We start from the raw sequence: 22499 nt of genomic DNA on the forward strand, positions 1-22499 counted from the left end.
TATTGATATTTGTATTAGTATAAAACATTTAAAACGATTTTTTTTTAATTATTATTATTTATTTTGCAGCAATTCTTTGTCATTGCCGCCATCTTAAGTGTTACAGCCCCTCACACTCCAGTTCTCAGGCTGCAGCTGGTTTGAAAGCGAAAGTACCAATAAAAGTGGCTGTGGCTCCAGGGGAGTTGAACAGTTCTGGCTCTGCTAGTTTTTTTTGGCGCTTTTTTGATGGACAAACCACCGTGCACCGTGACTCACGACTGGAGACTAGCTCTGCTAGCACACATACCCTACTGTGTACAGACGGTTTCAAACTGTATTTTTAATTAGAAAGCAAACAAAATAAATGGACAAGTGGAAAATAAATCTCAATTTGGTCAGTATTGTCATTTGGACAAGCAAAGCCATTACTTTACGTTGCAGGCAAGAAAGACAAGTCTGTCCACTGTCTCTGGTTTTAAAGATGCCCTGTTGCAGGTCACAATACAAACAAAAATAATTATTTTAAAATTGTTATCGACCTTTCATATATATATATATCGAGGAAAAATATATCGCAATAATTATCATTATCGTTTTATCGCCCAGCCCTACCCCTCACTCTGTAAAAACAATGCGAAAAACACAGAAAAAGGGGATCTTTTCGCAATAGGTCTCCTATACTTTATGGGAAAAATAGGGACAAATATATAAGGGAAGATGTGGGAAGATTGAATGTAGGGCAAGGGTGATTGTTATTGTCTTTATATACCAACCCACGTGGCAGCAAAGTTCACAGGAAGGAGCGAAGCCACATCCTGTATTTTACTTCATGAATGAGTGGAGAATAAACACCTCTGAGAAGACGAGCACATCCACCCAGGCATGTATCTGAACACACACCCCCCTCCCTCCCTCCCTCCCTGGGTGATGATTTACATGTATTACTGTAGCTTGGTAGTGGTGCTTATGTCAAACGGGTGCCACCCTGGTACTGCCCAAAACGGATGAGTGAGGCGCTTTACTGATTGATTGATTGATTGATTGATTGAAAACTTTATTAACAGATTGCAGAATGGGTACAATACAGTACAGCTCAATACACACAATTGTTAAGGGGATGCAGACCAGAGAAAGACTTTCGTCTTGTTTACATCAGGGTCCCCCATTTTCAATTCATCAGGACATATATGACATACATGACATACAGATAGTCAGTACTGCTACATCTATACATTTATGACATACCAGATTTGCAAATACAGTACTGTTTGTGATACAGAAGGAGTCAAGAAAAGGGAGTATATACATTTGACGTAGAAACTGTACATTGGAGGAGGTTGTGTGGGGGGGGTTGGGTACATTGGGATATTGACAACCATACTGGGTAATTTACATTGGAGGTGGTTGGGGGGGGGGGGGGGGGGGGGAGAAACACTGTATAAACAAGCAAAACTGTACATTGAGGGGGGGGGGGGGGCACTGTACAAACAAGCAAAATTGTACATTGGACTATTGACAGAACCATACTAGGTAAATGACTGTACATTGGAGGGGGTTGGGTTAGGACATTTACAGGGGCCAGTTTTGAATTGCAGTCTCCCGTAGGTGTTTGAATTGCAGTCTCCCGTAGGTGTCCCTTGAGAGTGGTTTTGAAAGTGGGTAGTGATCCACATTCCTTTACAGCTTTGGGTAGGGCGTTCCACATTGATGTGGCATAATTGAGAAATGTGTTTAGTCCCTTATTTGAGCCGAATCTGGGTTTAACATGATTTGTGGCGCTCCCTCTGGTGTTGTGATCGTGGTATTCACTGACCTTTGGGAAGTATTTTGACATGTACATGGGTACCTTGGTCGTGTAGTGTATCTTGTAGACCAGGCCCATTGCAAGTTGCTGTACTCTGTCGTCTACTCTAAGCCATCCTAGGTTGTCAAAGTGGGCAGGGGTGAGGTGGGTTCTAGGAGTAAGGTCAAGCAGTAGTCTGACCAGTTTGTTTTGAGATGTTTGTAATTTTGTTTTTAGCGCCTTTGAGGTGCTTTGGTACCATGAGGTGCAAGCATAGTCGTAGTACCCTTGAATGAGTGCTCCTGCCAGAGTCTTCAGGGTATTCTTGTTTACCAGAGAGGAGATCCGGTACAAGAATCGAGTTCGTTGGTTGACTTTTTTTATTACATTGGATGCCATTTTGTCACAGGAGAGATTAGCCTCTAGGATGGAACCCAGGTAGGTAATTTCATCTTTCCTTGTGACAATATTGTCACCCACTGTAACTGAGAAGCCGTCGGTCTTGCTGAGTTTGTTATTTGAACCGAAGAGAATGGACTCTGTTTTGCCCATGTGTAATGATAGTTTGTTATCAGCGAGCCATATGCAGATTTTGCCTAGTTCCGAGCTGAGGGTTTTTTCAACCTGTAACTTGTTCTTGTCAGAGACCAGCATTTAAAATCTTGTGTGGAGTCAAAAGCATTATGAGACAAAGTGCTGTGTCAATGCTGGTAGCTGTCTTTAATTTTTTTTATCTACTTTTTCTCCCATTTTCTATTTTTCTCCCATCCCAATTTCGTATCGTCCAATTCTACCCTCCCCTGTCTCGAACGTTGTTAGACCATGCCTCCCACAAGCCGGCTGCAATGTGGACGAAGCCTTACATCACGTGTCCCCTCCGGTACTCGAGGAAGCAGCCGTCGCATCTTTTCACCTGCACAGCGCGATCTCTCAGCGCCGGGGGTCTGCGTGGGAGGGCACGCCGCCCCCGTCGCTTCCTGATTCTGCTGCGCAGGCGCACCAACCGACCTGTAGGAGTCGCTGTCCACAACGTCCGATCCCCACCCATCAGCTTCCCTCCCCCTAATACTGCCAATTGTATTAGTATGAACGACCAGCCAAGCTGATAGCAATGCGGAGAGCTGGGCTCGAACCCAGCGTATCCTGCATTGGTGGTGAGCGCCTTGCCCACTGCACCACCTAGCCGCCCCTGCTGGTTGCTGTCTTCACATTCTATTAAAAGCTCTTGTATATCCCTGGGGGTGAGGGGGGGGGGGGGGGGGGGTGCACTTTTGAAGACTTTTGAAGAGACAATGGAGGCTGTATGTGTTTTGATACCGGCTGATGTCAAAGTCTTTTTTCCCCAGAATGCTTTGTGTACACAATAGACCCAGAATTAGGTATCTTAATATTAGCGATCAGTCGGCATATACACACACACTTCCTGGTCCTGCGAGCGCTGACATCCAGCCAAACACCAGTCACAACACGACTCAGGAAGAGGGTTTTGAATGAATGTCCCACCGAATCAACACAATAATTAAACAATGTTGTTGAAACACATGCTGGAGAACAATGCGTTTTCATGTCATCCCCCGTCTGATTCACTGACGAGCTTGTCACGTCTGAATCATGAAAACGCCATGAAGGAGAACTCACACAGAACATATTAAAGTTGTGGCTCAGACAGGGAGGAGAAACAAAAAAAGGAGTTTGAGAATTCAGCACTGTGTCCCACATGCCAGAAGAGCCCCTTGTGGCTGTGGTTTTCGTTGATCTAGGAAGACATTACTCTGCAGCACGACATACTGTAGGTTCTCCTCCACCTTTTCAGAGCCTTGACACGCTTTTGGTCAAGACATCAAGAATTTTCACATTGCTGGGAAAAGGCGCATACTACTGTAAGTAAGATGGTAACACAGAAGACAATTGGGCCAAGGCTGTACTGGGCCAAGGCCCAAGTTGCATAAATGCATAGAAAATGTCCAAACCTGAGCTATTATGGTTGAATTGTAATGATGTCCAGCTCATTAACATTAGATACATTCAAGGCTGTTGTTTCACTCTCCCTTGTACTGTACCTGTAAATACACACACACACACACACACACACTCGGAAGAAGAGGATCGTGTGCGAGTCAGATGCCACAGATCATCACATATTAACCACCAACTATTTCCTCAGAACAAAGCTTTGTATTTTCTTTCCCCCTGCTCGCTCGCTCTCTCTCTTTCTCTCGCCACCGTCATGTGTCTGGCAGTCCTTATGGCTCCTAGTGTACTTTCAGATGCCCTCAGACTATCACAAGAGAGACGAACTGCATTTATACAAATCTGTAATTCAGGGCTCCATGGCTATTACGGCCTCGCTCGGCTATCCACCCTGAAGCCTTCTACAAAGGAATGCCTTTCTCTCTGCTGCACTCCAACTGTAATTTAGGTAATTTTAGACTCCAGTATCTTCGCTGGCTTCCAGAATTGTTTGATTGTACCACACAGCGTGAGGGCCTAAGTGGATGGGGACACAGATACAATTAAAGAGACTGTGTGTGTGCGTGTGTGTGTGTGTGTGTGTGTGTGTGTGCGTGTGTGTGTGTGTGCGTGTGTGTGCGTGTGTGTGTGTGTGTGTGCGCGTGGACATGTGTTATCTATCTGCTCTTAGGCTCTTCAAGTAATGTTATGAAAACATGATGTAACTCTGTGTGTGTGTGTGTGTGTGTGTGTGTGTGTGTGTGTGTGTGTGTGTGTGTGTGTGTGTGTGTGTGTGTGTGTGTGTGTGTGTGCATTCTCTCCTCTCGGTCAACAGGAGCGTACTTGGTGCCATATCTAATCCTGCTGATATTGATCGGCATCCCGCTGTTCTTCCTGGAGCTGGCGGTGGGGCAGCGTATCCGCAGGGGCAGCATCGGAGTGTGGAACTACATCAGTCCTCGCCTCGGAGGCATCGGCTTCGCCAGCTGTGTGGTAAGTTCACCGCTGTGGGGGCGACGGAGACGTATTCTTTTTGCATTTTGGGGGGAAATCTGTGACACTGAAGTTTTATAAAGAAAATAAAACTTTAATTTATTTAAAGAAATTTAATTAAATTTTATGTTGTTAGGATTTACTGCAACTTGAGGTGAAATGTGAGTTTATTTATTATTATTATTATTATTATTATTATTATTATTATTATTATTATTATTATTATTATTATTATTATTATTATTATTATTATTATTATTATTATTATTATTTTTATTTCACAACACAACAAAGCACAACACAATAATAGACAAGACACCACAGGACAGTACTTCAACAATAATAACTAACTACAATAACAACAAGACTATCAGAAATAATAAAAATTATAATAAATACAGAATATAAAAACATAAAAATATAAAAAATGAATTATATTATATTATTACAGACACCACAAAAGACAATTCCTCCCCCACTCCCACCCCAGGACCCCCAAGGACCAACACACCGATCCCGCTTCGCTGCTAGATCATGGCTTTAACTTTCTCGTCCGCTGAGACCCATAGTTCAATGCTGGGTTGTTCAACCCCAATCACACGTGCAGTAGAGATTTCCATATGAATGACATCCAATAGTGTCCGAGACCAATTCATCAATGTGAGTTTCTCAGGTTGTTTCCACCTCATGGCTATCAGTTTCTTGGCTGCTGTAACGCCCGCCAGAATGATTATTTTTGTTGTATGGAGGCCGGTAGTAGTGATATATCATTTAGGAGTAGTGTTGCTGTTGTCAGTGGAATTGTCAGGTTACATATGTTTGAAAGTTTAGTTGTTATGGATTTCCAAAAACGAGCCACCGGTGGGCAATCCCAAAACATGTGCATATAAGTGCCAGTGGCCCTCAGAGAGCACCAAGTGCACCGAGAGTCGGCCACCAGTCCCATAGCAAACAGCTTCGTAGGTGTGAGATACGTCCTATGGATATAATTCAAACGTATTTTCTGGTGATTAGGGTTTGCGAGAAGCTAATGTAACATTAGTCCAAATATCATCCCAGTCAAACTGAGTCTAATTCTGGGATGTCCCCTCGCCAGACCATATCTAATGATACGTTTTTTATATGTGGATTTGATTAGGAGTGTATACAAATTTGTGCTGTCAGGCGATTAAAAAAATGTATCTAATTAATTACAGTATTTGTAATGAATTAATCTAATTAATCACATTTTAATCGCATAACCATTTTAGGCCTGATATTCTATATTCTATAATCATATTTCAAATTGCATGTGTCCGGATGGCAGAATTCAGTACTGTATAGATATACAGTACTGAATTCTGCCATCCGGACACATGGACACATGGCAATTTTTTTTTCTTTGAGTGTGAATAACACCATGCTAAAATTGACCAGACCTGAAAAATCTAAGCAAATGAATAAAGGGAAGATCTGAGATGAGAATATCAATTCAATTTTATTTTTTATTTTTTTATTTGAGTGTGAATAACACCATGCTAAAATTGACCAGACCTAAAAAATCTTAGATTACATTTTTCAGGTCTGGTCAATTTTAGCATGGTGTTATTCACACTCAAAGAAAAAAAATTACAGGGGAAGTGTTACACATTTGGTTCATTACAATTTGCTCAAGCCTAGTAACAGACACAGTATTTCTGACACTGGGAATACATTCCCTGAGATCCATAGATGTCCCTAGAATCAGATACCAAGAACATGCAAATGGACCATTTAAAAAAAAAGTATATAAATGTTTATTCTACATTCTTATGGAATGAATGAGATTAATTTATTTTTTTTATATTTAATTTGAAAAATAAATACTTTTTTTTAAATTAATTTTGCGTTACCTTTCATAACGCGATAATTTGCTGTGTAATTAATTAATCTAATTAACGTGATAAACTGACAGCCCTAATAAAAATCGGAGACAAACCCTCTTGAGGTAGTTCTGTCCTAGCCCCTTCCGTGACTGCGATGTGCAAGCCAGGGGCTTTTGAATACGCAGTCACTCGCAGCTCCATAGGAGCCAGGCTAATTTGGACCACCAAACACTGCTTATAAGCTCGGGGTGGGTCCGAAATATATCAGATATGAATTTCAAAGGTACCCAGCGTTCAATTAGGGTTTCACACACACATACGGCGGGATTTGAAAGCTCGGAGTTGCTAATAAACATTTTAAATAATTTTTATAAAACGAGTGGTACTCACAGAGCGAGCCTTGGCAAAATGGCTTCTTCTTCTTCTACTGCTTTTGTGACATGCCTGGTGCGTCCAGCAATCACTGCGCTCTCTGTGAGTACCACTCGTTTTATAATCTTTTTTTTAAATGTTTATTAGCAACTTCGAGCTTTAAAACCCCGCCGTGTGTGTGTGTGTGAAACCCTAATTAAACGCTGGGTACCTTTGAAATTTATATCTGATATATTTCGGACCCACCCCGAGCTTTTAAGCAGTGTTTGGTGGTCCAAATTAGCCTGGCTCCTATGGAGCTGCGAGTGACTGCGTATTCAAAAGCCCCTGGCTTGCACATCGCAGTCACGGAAGGGGCTAGTTCTGTCCCTGATAAGCTTAATGAAAGGGTGTGGGTATAGTGTTTGAGCCCACGGAACCCCATGCGCCTTAAGCGCAGACCTTAGTTGTTAGTTGTTTCTTTATCACATGGGATATGATAGGGCCATATCGTAATTGGCATTTTGATATAGGGGTGTTGGAGTATACTACATCTTGTAATATTTGCGGTAATACTGCTGCTGCCTCTAAGGTATATGAAATGTGAGTTTTAAAGTATTTTAAATTTTTTATTAATAATGATAATCTCTGCCAAGGCTGGGAGTTACGCAGTGAGGGGTTGCCATGGTAACTAAGGACAGAAATCACTGGATGGCGCATGCATAGAAGCTGGTCTAAGTAGAAAAAAGGCATTTTTCTATCACAAAACAGTCATGAATTAAACATTCTGTGTTGTCAGTAATTCACCAGTGACTTCAAACATGAAATGACAGATTCTTAGATATGGATGACGGTTCAAAAAGATAGGGGTCAGTCTTGTTAGTGTTGTTAGTCCCCGTTGTCAAGATGATGGCAGAGTGAATGGACTTCTCTTTAGACAGGCTTTGGCTTCTCTTTAGGTGACACATACATAAACCTAGGGGTGGGTTATATGGCAAAATATCATATCACGTACTTATCACAATACTTTATTAAAAACAAGTGTGAGAGAGCAGCTATAGTGAAAGTTATGAATTTAAAGGTCCCCTATTTTATAAATGTCCTTTTCCAGTGATTTGCATTGTTTTCTAGCAATGTGGGGTTGTACCAACACTGACTAGATGTGAAATCTCTACCCAGTCCCGTTTCTTCAGTTCAGCTGAGACAACCCCCCCCCCCCCCCACTGAAACGAGCCATTCTGAATTGACTCGCTCGCTGACGTGAATAGGCGCTGATCTGCCATCACCCGCCCACAATCAACTGTGATATGTTGTAATTATGAGCAAAACGGAGCGAGTGGAAATAATGCGGAAGCGGTTTCGACAGCAGAGACCAGACCGTCAGCTGTTCAGCACTTCCTCAAAAGTGTTCGACAGCATAGCTCCAGAGTGCTTATAAATCCCAGCTTTCCCCCGCGCTGTTTCTATGTGCAGTGAAAACTTCAATGCTTCTAATAAGCTTTGCAATGCACCCTCGTAACGTTAACGTAACGTAACGTTAGTTGCTAGCTATAGCCAACCCAGTCACACACAGAGAAGACAGCAGATTCACTAGTTGAAAAGGGTCTCACTCTCTCTCTCGTATCTGCTAGTGCAGGTGGGTCAGGTGGGTGACTGTCAATCAAAGCGCATTGCGAGTATGGGCGGAGCCCAGCCAAAAACAGCTTGGACTTTGGAAGGGCAGAAAGTGGTGCACCAAAGTACTTGATTAAAAATACAAAACGAACAAAAATTTTTTTATTGAAAAATCTTACAGATGTGTTCCATAGACTCACAGGAATTGTGTAAAATTGCCCAAATAGTGAACAATTGTGGACATTTAAATGAAGTGTGGATTGTACAAGAATATATTATGATATCTCTGTGATTGTAAGATCATCATATTGCCCCCCCCCCCCCCTACATGAAACAGTGGCAGAAGGAAACAAATTAGCTATTCATTTATAATTCTTGAAATACGGTGTGAAAAAATATAATCTTTAATTATATCTTCTATATTTTGTAAGAAACTGAGGGTCATGTATTCTTTGACATACAGTATGTTGAAAACAGGAGTATGAATGACCTTTTCACAGATCCAGGTTTCTCATAGTGGTAAACCTCACCAAGTGTGAAATAATTAGGGGCTGTATTAAGTATGGCTGCCCCATTAATGATGTCAACAAAAAATGTCCACCTATCCCACAATGCAAAGCATCTTTTGCTGCTAACAAGCATTAGCGCTAACAATAGCTACCAAACATTAAAGCTGGTATGGCAGCTCTTTGATTAACAGTTTAAATATGAACTCAAATCTTTGGTAGCTAATGTTAGCCAACAACATAAGATGATAGATGTTTTGCATTGTGGGTAACATTAGGAGGGCGGAGTGACCTCATTAATGAGGGCAGCCAGCCATACTAATACAGTCCCCCATTTCATGAGTCATTGTTTTGTCCACTCGCTTATTAATCGCCGTGATGCAGTCAAGAACAATTTTATTAGGCAGGTTAGAGCAAGAGGAAACTCTGGGTACTGAACGGATCAATGATGTCTTTAGTACATGAAACAAATCTGCTATTGTCAATCATGTAAACACGGTTGATGTCTTTCTTGAAACTGAATGACTAATCATAGGAATTACTGTATATAGAGTCGTATTCAGATATAAATCTGGGTACTGCAAATCCATACTAGATGTATGCAATTGTGGCACTGTGAGAGCCTTTTGTGGTACTTCAAGCTTCCACCAAATAGCAAACAAATATTATCAGTAGAATTATTGTGTGGCTTTAAGCATTAATCCAGTAGCTAACAATGAACCTAAAGTGCATGAAGACAGTTAACTTTTCTTGATTCTGAATGCGTGTTGTCAATCGGCTTCTCTGCAGGTGTGTTTCTTTGTGGCCCTCTACTACAATGTTATCATCGGGTGGAGTCTTTTCTACTTCTCCCAGTCCTTTCAGCAGCCTCTGCCATGGCATGAGTGTCCACTCATCAAGAACAAGACCAGTACATGTAAGATACTCTCAAAAACTGTCATGCTGTATTCTTTGCTCACTTGCTTGACATATCTGTAAAAAAATAAATAAAATAAAAATAAAAAAAGGTGCAGGTCAAGGCTGCCCAGTAACGTCTGTTGTGTTTACCATAGATGTGGTGCCGGAGTGTGAGAAGAGCTCAGCCACCACCTACTACTGGTACCGTGAAGCCCTGGATATCTCCAACAACATCTCTGAGAGCGGAGAACTCAACTGGAAGATGACTGTGTGCCTGCTTGTTGCATGGTCCATGGTTTGCCTGGCCATGATCAAGGGAATCCAGTCATCTGGGAAGGTAAGAGATTAAGTGTCTTTACATGCACCACAATACCAACAACCTTTTTCCAAAAGGTTTTTTAGCTGCCCAGCAATGGAGTGCTTTAAAAACTGCTGTTGTTAAATCCCTGAAAAAGAGCGTGCCTAGATGCCTCTGTTATCAGTAGCTACAGTACAGACCTATCTCAAATCCTTCCTTCATTAGTAAGATTTCTGGGGAAATAATTACTCACATTTCTGTTTAGTGGTTTTTAAGTCCCAGCATAGAGGTACGAGCTGGAAAACACTGCGGTTCCATAGCCTGAAGTCTTATGTAGTACAGGTCCAGATTTGATAAAAATCCCACAGAAAATGTGTGTTTGAGAAATGTTTTGGTAATGTGTGTACCGGTAAAAATACAGCGTGATTATCCAAAATGGCCATCCACTTCCATTCATTCTGACGCTTGAGTCAGGACAAAGGACTTCTTTGTCAACTTTCCCCACCTTCCCCCACTCTCACCCGCCTGTGTGGGATCGCTTTCAGAGCGGACGCTCCTTGGCTACAACGGTGAGTGCGTGATGTTTAAGAGGTTAACAGCCTTATCTAATCTAGTTTTTAATGGCCTGTATGACAACTTCCAATCTGGATTACGACACACCCACAACACAGAGACAGCTCTTATCAAGGTCTTAACCTCTTAACACATTGTGCACCAAGAACGGCATAAATTGTTATTGCCCGCCATGCGTTGAACGCCAACAACGGCGTATCACGTGTTTGGGATCAATATAAAAAAATGTCGCCATGGCATTCATAATTCATCCAGCCTCCCTCCGGACTGCAGCGGCACCCTGTTCTGATATTGCAACGCCTCAATACCGCCGCCTGGTGGATGGTCGGGCAAGTTACACTCACGCCAAACCGGAAGTGCCGATCGGTGCATCGATGAAATTCCTCCGCCAGAGATATATTGTGGCGTGGATCAATATACACACTCGAGTGCATTTGGATCGCTTTCGAAACGCAATAATCGATATGATTTCGGCGTTTATTGCGTCATACAAACCGGAAATGGATCTAGCAGATTGACGTCAAATAATTGGGATCTTTTTCCTCCAGTCTCATCGGCGAACGGTAAGAGGAGACTAACGTTACTTTCAGCTTGATTGTCCATTTCTTTGTTTGCAATCAGTCTGATCAATATATCAACCCATACTAAATAAAGCCGTTACTGACGATCAAGGAATTATAAACGACCCCCCCCTTTCCTTCACGCATGATGAAGCATAATGTATACAGATCATATACATTTGAATTTTTTTATATAGCGTGTATAGGAAAGAAACGCCAATCGATAATCTATCATATGCTTCAGGGCCTATAACTAGCGTTTTTGGCATTACAGCAGAAAAGCTTAAAAACATACTTATATTCTCGACGGTATTAACACAACAATGTATGAATGAAAAAATATAACGTTCCCACATCCGGAATGATAGATACCCGATGTTGAATGGGCCATAGTAATGCAGATATAGCTATAATATTTAAAAAGTTATAGCCCTGCAAAGAAGGTAAACATCTCCATAGGCTTACAGCGGTGGCAGAGAGAGCATAATGATGGGCACAATGCATGGCGCCCAATGTGTTAACAGGCACCCGGAAAAGAACTTGAGGACTGCATACTTTTTTTGCAAAGCTTATCTTTATACTTTATCGTTATAGCACATGCATAAGCCTGGTCTCTTTTGAAAGATAACATTCTGAAGTTACTAATGCAAAAAAGTTAAATCACTTTTAGTGCTAATGAAATAGAGTAACAGAGGTCTGAACTTGAGTTGAACTTAAACTTGTGTACTCACATTTTTCTGTAGCGGTTGTGATATCCCAAAAAAATATATAGAAAAAAATAAGTATAAACTGGAAAACACTGCAGATCCATAGCTTGAAGTTCAAATTTTATAAAAATCGGTTCAGAAATGGCTCTTTGAGAGAGATCCGGGTAAACCGTACGGCAAACAAAAAGCTCTCCAGCATTCCATTTCCTCGTCCACAGCCATTCATTTGAAAATGTGATTCACTTCTGGTTTTCGCTCGTCAACTTTCACCTAGATCCCTTATTCGCACCCCCCACGTGGGGTATCATTGGTAACCTACACTCATTGGCTACAACGCTGACCAATCATTTTCTGCCATCAGCAGATGATTGGCAGTTCTGGAGTGTCGGGAGTCCGGGGTGGCCACTTGATGCGTGCACGTTAAAAGATGCTTGCCTGACATATCGTCATGTACCTAGAGAACCGAGGCATGGATTTGGTCGATTGGCATTTGAACGGCAATAAATAGACATTTGAAACGGTAATTTATATGTTAGTAGAAAAATGCAGCCCTGAGCCGCTAGACGCCCGCAAAGTGCTGTGATTTTGTGCGTTCCGCCCACGGGCACCTCTGCCCGATTAGGGGCCGGTGCAAGTTAAGAGGTTAAATTACCCTCATACAAATATTCAGACAAGAATTGTGTACTCCTTGTTCAACTTGACCTCAGTGCCGCATTTGATACTGTGGATCACACAATACTGACAAATTGACTGGAAAACTGGGTTGGATTTCGCCGCCCAATCCTAAATTGGTTTAAAACATACCTACAAGCCATGGATTATTTTGCCTCAACATGTCTAAACAAAACAGCACAACGTGGAGTTCCGCACGGTTCAGTTCTCAGCCCTCTCTCACTAGGCCAAATTATTCATAATAATAACACCTCATACCATAATTATGTAGATGACACACAACTTTATATATCTCTTTCATCAAACGACTTTTCAATATACTATTATGTAAAGCTTTTTGAAACTGCCTGTGTGTGTGAATGGTGTTATATGAATACATTTGCCTTGTAAACAGAACTTAGATGGACAGCAAAACCCAACAGAAAATAGGATAGAAAGATGTAATACTTGAATATCTGAATGTTCATGTGCATGTGGCCATAAATTGAAGATAAGTGGAAAAAGTGTAATATGGAAGGGAAACCAAAATAAAGGATCTACATGATTAAGCAGGTAGAGTTATAAGTGTGAGAGGAGGGAAGAATATTGCATGACCTACTATACAGCTACCCTGCAACACTGGTAACTTGGCCTAGATAGCCATTAACACTGTGCACCCTGGAAATTGGAAAGCAGTTGTTATAACAAAGGGTCATTTCTTGCCAAGTGTTTTGGAAAATCCTCTCACGAATTCAGCTCACCTAAAGGTGAAGGCTTAAAGGCCCTATGTGTTCTATGGACACTGCGGGAGCGTATCTATGTTCCCCGGGTCCTACGTATGTTCCCCGGGTCCTATGTTCCCCGCTCCTATCATTCATATCATTCATACAGAAAACATGCACCATCTACACCCTCACACAACTCTGTCGCTAGTGTTCTTTTAGGAATAGAAGTTTAACGTTTGAACCACACACACGCAATCAATACCACCTAGCCAACAATATTATTCTCTTTCCTCCAGAAACATTCTCAATGCCGGCGAGATTCTACCGTTCTTTGCGGCGACTACTAACACACAGATTTAAGCATTGATTTTGGCAGTAGGTTAGGCTGCCTCCGCGGCCCACTAGATGGCGCTCACTGGCCCACTGTTTGAGAATGGCTGATCTAGGACCCGGGGAACATAGGACGGTCTTAGGACCCTTTTTTCGGGAGCGGGGAACATAGGACCCGGGGAACATAGGGATGACCCTGACACTGCTATTCAACTACCGTTAATGTTACTTGACAAATTTCTCTAATGATAGTCTTTGATATGATCCTTTGGGCTCATGTGATCTTTCTTGAGATTTTTAGCTTAGCTTACTTTAGCCTAGCTTAGTGTAGCCGAGTTGACAATAGCATGACTGGCATTTGGATGGATTAGCCCACTGGCCATTATGGCGTCCGCTTGCAAACTCACCCGGCTATTCTTTTTCCAGGTCATCTTTATCCTTCCGAGGTTTCTCATATCATATGACAAGCATTAGTTGGTGTACTTCCAAGGTCAGATTCAAGGTTTCACTAATTGGTGAAATGCTGGGCGCTTTTAATCTCTCAAGAGTTCCCTTTGACGCTAAAGTCATGTTTGCTTTTGGCATTATGCCTACTTTCTGTGTCAGGTCTCAGCTGGGCCAAGATGAAGTGTGTCAGATCTCCTACTAACCTTAACATGCCCAGTCAAAGCTCTACCTTCAGAGTATTTCTGTAGTTTCTTGTGATGGTTTGGGAAAAACGGCTGTCTGCTAGCTAGAAAAATTAGCTTTTCGCTATTAGATCCAGGCATTGTCCCTAGCCTTGGCCTTATCCCAACAGCTGTCTGCTGTTTGCTTGGCCATATTGAACTCTGCTCTTCTGCTCTATACACACCACAACAGACACAGACAAAACAAGATGGACGCCTTCACCAGCAGATGTGCTTTAATCTTGGTACACTGCCAGGGTGATTTGCAGGGCTGCAGACAGACAGTCGCATTTCCCCAATCTGCCACGTCCTTTCGCCCAGGTGTGAAATTCAACAGATAACTATGATCATCATTACCATTATCTCAACCATTATCATTACCATGACTGCTACACTGTAAGGGCCATACGTACGGACATGAACATGTCTTCACTAGGCGCTTCACTTGGATCAAAGTAGATATGTTTGCCCATTGGTTCGGAAGAAAGACGAACCCAGACAAGCTGGTGGTTAGCAGTACAGTACAAGCCAGATGGGTCTTTTCCAACCACGCAGTTTGTCTTGATGGCCTTTTGAGTTGGCATGAGTGGAAATGGCCGTGAACTTTTTGTTGTTGAATGGGCCAGCTCTGAGGGCCTTTGAAGCTTAATCAGAGCTTGGCCGTACAAAAGAATATTAATGTCCTATCCACCAGTGTTCACAAAGGCCTATTGGAAGGAATATCCCCACTGCGATCTGCGTTTCTCTCCCATTTCTCTGTGTGGGTGTGAAAGGGAACAGACCATTTTGGTTACCATGGTTATACGCGCTCTTTCACTTGGCTAGATTGTCAAGAGGGTGGCAAGAGGAGGAAAACGCATTTTTGGCTATGGCAGGGAGAGTGAACCATCTTACATTTGGTTAAATTATGAATACTACTTGTATTTTATTTATTCATTTAGCTATTTTCTTGATCATCATCTTAAGTATACAAAAAAAAGAAAAGAAAAAAGGTACACCTACAAAATTCCAACAATTAACAATTGCCTTTCCAAATATTTGATAGAATATGAAAAATAGCAACAATTACACATATTGTGGAATATACTTTTTTATTATTATTATTATTATTATTATTATTATTATTATTATTATTATTATTATTATTATTATTATTATTATTATTATTATTATTATTATTATTATTATTATTATTATTATTATTGTTATTAAGTATGATTTGACTAATCATACCAACACAGCTTAACATCATGATTTTAGCACCTGTTATCGTCCAACCTTAAACAATAAAAAGTGCCTCATTTGACAGCACATTAGAGAGGGACAGCAAAGGACCTGATGGTTTGTTATCTCTCAGATAGCTACATGTTGGGCTTCATGTTGAGTAAGGTTGTGATTTCTCCTCTGATTCAGCAGCATAAGGCTGCTCAACTGGAGGGCAGAGCACAGACCAGCGAGGATGTTCAGAGCCACAGACAAATATATCAAATATATACTGAAAATAAATACAATAAAATGTCATGCTAATCAGATGAACATGACAAGACTGTTCAAAGTTTCAAAGGAATATTCATAGTGCAAAAATAAATAAATAAATTCATACAAATCGTATTAGTTATTGACAAGTCCAGGCTAGATTTATTATGAATATAAATATGTTTCTCCCAAAGTTAGGCAAGAGAGATTTTGTGATGTCACGAGAGATCAAGCCTACAGAGGCTACATTGACAGGAGACCGACTTTGTGGACTGGATGATCTTCTGTGGATATGGAGACATTTTATCCAACATAAAGTCAGTCTACAATTATTAATAATCTATTGACGAAATTATACATACAAATCTGGGTTCTCTGGTTTATACAAGAGAGAGGTGTGTGTTCTCAAATATCACTTGGACTGCCGAAGGTCACAAGAACAACGTATACAGTATACTGTATGAATTCCGCTTTACGGTGTATGGTCCCTTTAGGCTTTCCCCCTAGAATTAACATTGGACCACCATGGAGGAGAGGCACCCGCTCTGAATCATCACGCTTGCTCTTCGTGACTCAACCCCAAACAATCCCCCTATTGGTCACAGCCACACCCAGCCCCAAGCCAGTAAAACCCATATGTCAGGGCTTGGGCAGGGGGGGGGGGGGTCACAGGTCTTAAAGCTTCCTGCACTATGTCTCCCACCTCCCTTACATAGACGACTCCTCCAGATAACACTGTATGGTGGTGAGCATAAAGCAGAGAGGCCCGCTGTCAGATTAGTGAGGCGAGGGGACAAAAGCTCTTGTGTGTGCCCGGTGGCTGCCCTCCTTGGCGTGGCACCTACTGTTCTCCGTTGCGCCCGAGTGTAATCACTTCACGTCACAGCGCTTCACGCTTTCAAGTTTTTTTTGCCTGCAATGGGTTTGCCCTCGCGGTAACACGGTGGAGTTGTTACCATGTGGGGAAAATAAATGTAGGCCTATGTCAGTGTCCCAACATGAACTTGGAACTGGAAACTGACCCTTTTAAATAAGTAAATATAAAAGATGCTTGCTGATTAATGTTACCGGTGTGACACTACATGGGACACAGCAGCAGCACAGAACCTTCCATCCTCCAGGATCAGACTTTCACTCGTTTCTACTGCTGCTGATTCCTCACATTGTTTGCTGCCTACTTTGAGATTCCTGTCACACGAGCAGAGCAACGCGCTGTGTAGACAGACCCGAGAATCACACTGTACTTACTGTAGTTCTACAATCTCTCGCATAGAGCTTCTGGCAGGGACTGTGCCTTCTGCACTGCCTTCCTCTGCATCTTATCTCCAGAGCCTCTGGGAGATTGTTGGCAGGCTATAATACATAATGATAAGTGGTAATGTTGACGGTAACTTCAATATGAAGGAGACATCCACCAAAGATTATCTGTGATCAGCCTTTATTGACCACAGCATGATGTTAAAATGGTTGAGCCTCATCCTATTTCAGCCCACTCCGACTAGTTTGGATTTGAGTAGAATGCCATTGCTAGGGGAACAGCTCGGGCCTAAGTGTATTTCCTCAGCTATTGTATTAGCAAACATTGCAAAAGGAAATAAACTTGAACCTATTCAGAATGTTAATGCTGTCGAGTTTGAAAAGCTTTACTGTATATTCCACAAGTCCATTGCATCATATAATGTGCATAAAGGGAGAAGCTTCGTGACTGTGATGAAGATTCAGGGTGTCTTCTCATTAGGAGCGGGTGCTCCGCTCCGTCCTCGCTCCATCCTTGAGTGCGAACTCCCCCCTATCCCTCTCCCCCCCTCTGGTTTGCGTACACACTGCAGTCTTGGTTCGCTCCCAGGCACAATTGAGGAGAGCAACTCTCTATATAGTCTATATATTTCTGAATTAACCAAAACAGTTACACGGGACATTTTCGCTGTACCTCGGGAAGTAATGTACCAGCTAAACCTACACGATGGGTTATATACAGGCGGGATTTTGGATACTTTTCCTACACTAAAAACATTATGGCCATGCCGCGCGCTAACCACATTACAGACAGATAGACAAAACATATAACGAACAACATAAAAGATAATATGCATATATACTTGATCGCTATAGTCCTGCTGAACACAACTAGTCACAACGTCGGGCTCCCTTGCTTTGGACGGGCTAACCGGCCACATTACTGTGGGTAGTGATTAAACAACGGAGGGATCACTGGTTGGTTTTGGCCGATTATGCCGTCCACTGCATCAAACCACGGAAAATATATTGAAGCCTCATCTTCTTCACTTTTAGCTCGACATTGTTGACTGACCTGTTGTACCCATGCACGCACATTTTCTAATAACAGCATTATTAGACATGCCAATCCAACGAAAGACGTGCTGGTCGCGCTGGAGAAAAGAAAAGAAAATATCTTGGACCGAATCAGCGTCCCCGGTGACGGGGGGGGGGGGGGGGGGCGTTCTCATCACACTCTATTTTGGTGCGATCGTGCTCTGATTCGACCCCGAATGGCTAGTGTGAAAGCCCCCGCAGGTGCGACGGAACGTTAGTTTTCTAGTCTATGTTCTATGAAGCGGTTGTCCTATACTGTATCTGTAATTTACTTTGGACCAATAATCTCTGATTGGTTTATCCTCTCAGCTCGGTGTGTATGTAACAAGCTTCTCTGATTGGTTGCAGGTGATGTACTTCAGCTCCCTGTTCCCATACGTGGTGCTGATCTGCTTCCTGGTTCGGGCTCTGCTTCTCAAGGGCTCTGTGGATGGGATCAAACACATGTTCACACCCAAGGTAAACAAACAATCAACTCAGTGCTGTGTGTGTGACCACAGCATGATGGTCTACCCTTTTCTCCCATCCCCCAATTTAGTCAGTATGCCAATTCCATCCTGGTCGTTGTGCTGCCCTACTGTTAGTCTGGGGAGGGTGTAGAGTAGGCTATTACATGCTGCCCTACTGTCGGTCTGGGGAGGGTGTAGACTACCACATGCTGCCCTACTGTCAGTCTGGGGAGGGTGTAGACTACCACATGCTGCCCTACTGTTAGTCTGGGGAGGGTGTAGACTACCACATGCTGCCCTACTGTTAGTCTGGGGAGGGTGTAGACTACCACATGCTACCCTACTGTCAGTCTGGGGAGGGTGTAGACTACCACATGCTACCCTACTGTCGGTCTGGGGAGGGTCTAGACTACCACATGCTGCCCTACTGTCGGTCTGGGGAGGGTGTAGACTACCACATGCTACCCTACTGTCGGTCTTGGGAGGGTGTAGACTACCACATGCTGCCCTACTGTCGGTCTGGGGAGGGTGTAGACTACCACATGTTGCCCTACTGTCAGTCTGGGGAGGGTGTAGACTACCACATGCTGCCCTACTGTCAGTCTGGGGAGGGTGTAGACTACCACATGCTGCCCTACTGTCGGTCTGGGGAGGGTGTAGACTACCACATGCTGCCCTACTGTCAGTCTGGGGAGGGTGTAGACTACCACATGCTACCCTACTGTCGGTCTGGGGAGGGTGTAGAACTACCACATGCTGCCCTACTGTCGGTCTGGGGAGGGTGTAGACCACCACATGCTGCCCTACTGTCAGTCTGGGGAGGGTGTAGACTACCACATGCTACCCTACTGTCGGTCTGGGGAGAGTGTAGACTACCACATGCTGCCCTACTGTCGGTCTGGGGAGGGTGTAGACTACCACATGCTGCCCTACTGTTAGTCTGGGGAGGGTGTAGACCACCACATGCTGCCCTACTGTCAGTCTGGGGAGGGTGTAGAACTACCACATGCTGCCCTACTGTCAGTCTGGGGAGGGTGTAGACTACCACATGCTGCCCTACTGTCAGTCTGGGGAGGGTGTAGACTACCACATGCTACCCTACTGTCGGTCTGGGGAGGGTGTAGACTACCACATGCTGCCCTACTGTTAGTCTGGGGAGGGTGTAGACTACCACATGCTGCCCTACTGTCGGTCTGGGGAGGGTGTAGAACTACCACATGCTGCCCTACTGTCAGTCTGGGGAGGGTGTAGACTACCACATGCTGCCCTACTGTCGGTCTGGGGAGGGTGTAGACTACCACATGCTGCCCTACTGTCAGTCTGGGGAGGGTGTAGACTACCACATGCTGCCCTACTGTTAGTCTGGGGAGGGTGTAGACTACCACATGCTGCCCTACTGTCGGTCTGGGGAGGGTGTAGACTACCACATGCTACCCTACTGTCGGTCTGGGGAGGGTCTAGACTACCACATGCTGCCCTACTGTCAGTTTGGGGAGGGTGTAGACTACCACATGCTGCCCTACTGTCGGTCTGGGGAGGGTGTAGACTACCACATGCTGCCCTACTGTCGGTCTGGGGAGTGAGTAGACTACCACATGCTGCCCTACTGTCGGTCTGGGGAGGGTGTAGACTACCACATGCTGCCCTACTGTCGGTCTGGGGAGGGTGTAGACTACCACATGCTGCCCTACTGTCAGTCTGGGGAGGGTGTAGACTACCACATGCTGCCCTACTGTCGGTCTGGGGAGGGTGTAGACTACCACATGCTGCCCTACTGTCAGTCTGGGGAGGGTGTAGACTACCACATGCTGCCCTACTGTCGCTCTGGGGAGGGTGTAGACTACCACATGCTGCCCTACTGTCAGTCTGGGGAGGGTGTAGACTACCACATGCTGCCCTACTGTCAGTCTGGGGAGGGTGTAGACTACCACATGCTGCCCTACTGTCGGTCTGGGGAGGGTGTAGACTACCACATGCTGCCCTACTGTCGGTCTGGGGAGGGTGTAGACTACCACATGCTGCCCTACTGTCAGTCTGGGGAAGGTGTAGACTACCACATGCTGCCCTACTGTCAGTCTGGGGAGGGAGTAGACTACCACATGCTACCCTACTGTCAGTCTGGGGAGGGTGTAGACTACCACATGCTGCCCTACTGTCAGTCTGGGGAGGGTGTAGACTACCACATGCTGCCCTACTGTCAGTCTGGGGAGGGAGTAGACTACCACATGCTACCCTACTGTCAGTCTGGGGAGGGAGTAGACTACCACATGCTACCCTACTGTCGCTCTGGGGAGGGTGTAGACTACCACATGCCTCCTCCGATACATGTGGAGTTGCCAACCACTTATTTTCACCTGACGGCTAGGAGTTTCACTGGGAGAGGGTAACATGTGCAAAGGTTCACGCTATCTCCCCCAGATCCCCGCCCTGCGAACAGACTGACCAGTAGGAGTCACTATTGCAATGACCAGGACTTCCCACCGGCTTCCCACCTGCGAATACTGCCAATTGTGTTCGTAGGGACGACCAGGATTAGAACCCTGGGTCTCTGCTGTGGTAGGGGAGTACTTAGCCCTCTACATTACCCAGTATCTTTGTGGTGGTAGGGGAGTACTTAGCCCTCTACATTACCCAGTATCTTTGTGGTGGTAGGGGAGTACTTAGCCCTCTACATTACCCAGTATCTTTGTGGTGGTATGGGAGTACTTAGCCCTCTACATTACCCAGTATCTTTGTGGTGGTAGGGGAGTACTTAGCCCTCTACATTACCCAGTATCTTTGTGGTGGTAGGGGAGTACTTAGCCCTCTACATTACCCAGTATCTTTGTGGTGGTAGGGGAGTACTTAGCCCTCTACATTACCCAGTATCTTTGTGGTGGTAGGGGAGTACTTAGCCCTCTACATTACCCAGTATCTTTGTGGTGGTAGGGGAGTACTTAGACCTCTACATTACCCAGTATCTTTGTGGTGGTAGGGGAGTACTTAGACCTCTACATTACCCAGTATCTTTGTGGTGGTAGGGGAGTACTTAGACCTCTACATTACCCAGTGTCTCTGCGGTGGTAGGGGAGTACTTAGACCTCTACACTACCCAGTGTCTCTGCGGTGGTAGGGAAGTACTTAGACTTCTACACTACCCAGTATCTTTGTGGTGGTAGGGGAGTACTTAGACCTCTACACTACCCAGTGTCTCTGCGGTCGTAGGGGAGTACTTAGCCCTCTACACTACCCAGTGTCTCTGCGGTGGTAGGGGAGTACTTAGCCCTCTACACTACCCAGTGTCTCTGCGGTCGTAGGGGAGTACTTAGACCTCTACACTACCCAGTGTCTCTGCTGTGGTAGCGGAGTACTTAGCCCTCTACACTACCCAGTGTCTCTGCTGTGGTAGCGGAGTACTTAGCCCTCTACACTACCCAGTGTCTCTGCGGTGGTAGGGGAGAACTTAGACCTCTACATTACCCAGTGTCTCTGCTGTGGTAGCGGAGTACTTAGCCCTCTACACTACCCAGTGTCTCTGCGGTCGTAGGGGAGTACTTAGACCTCTACACTACCCAGTGTCTCTGCTGTGGTAGCGGAGTACTTAGCCCTCTACACTACCCAGTGTCTCTGCGGTCGTAGGGGAGTACTTAGCCCTCTACATTACCCAGTTGCCCCAAGTCGCAATCTTAAAATAACAGACCAATAATAGACCGTTGTGTCATTTAGCTGAAGGAAGCAGGACACCTTCATTGAATAGAATGTGTTAGAAACAGGGATGCTCCAATACAGATATCGGGCTGGAATTTTGATCTTGATAACATTTTTGTCC

General features: G+C 44.1%; 1 protein-coding gene across 1 annotated transcript in view; it reads left to right on the forward strand.

The window, feature by feature from the left end:
• The window catches only part of slc6a15 (solute carrier family 6 member 15), a 49108-nt gene that overhangs the window by 7290 nt on the left and 19319 nt on the right, over positions 1-22499 (forward strand). The window contains exons 3-6 of the mRNA XM_084334626.1: positions 4551-4708; positions 9813-9939; positions 10076-10257; positions 18591-18701. Coding sequence (XP_084190752.1) covers positions 4551-4708; positions 9813-9939; positions 10076-10257; positions 18591-18701 — 578 coding nt within the window. The remainder of the gene's footprint in view (positions 1-4550; positions 4709-9812; positions 9940-10075; positions 10258-18590; positions 18702-22499) is intronic.

This window comes from Notolepis coatsorum, assembly GCF_963971535.1.
Source record: "Notolepis coatsorum genome assembly, chromosome: 18".
In the NCBI taxonomy this organism is placed as follows: Eukaryota; Metazoa; Chordata; class Actinopteri; order Aulopiformes; family Paralepididae; genus Notolepis; species Notolepis coatsorum.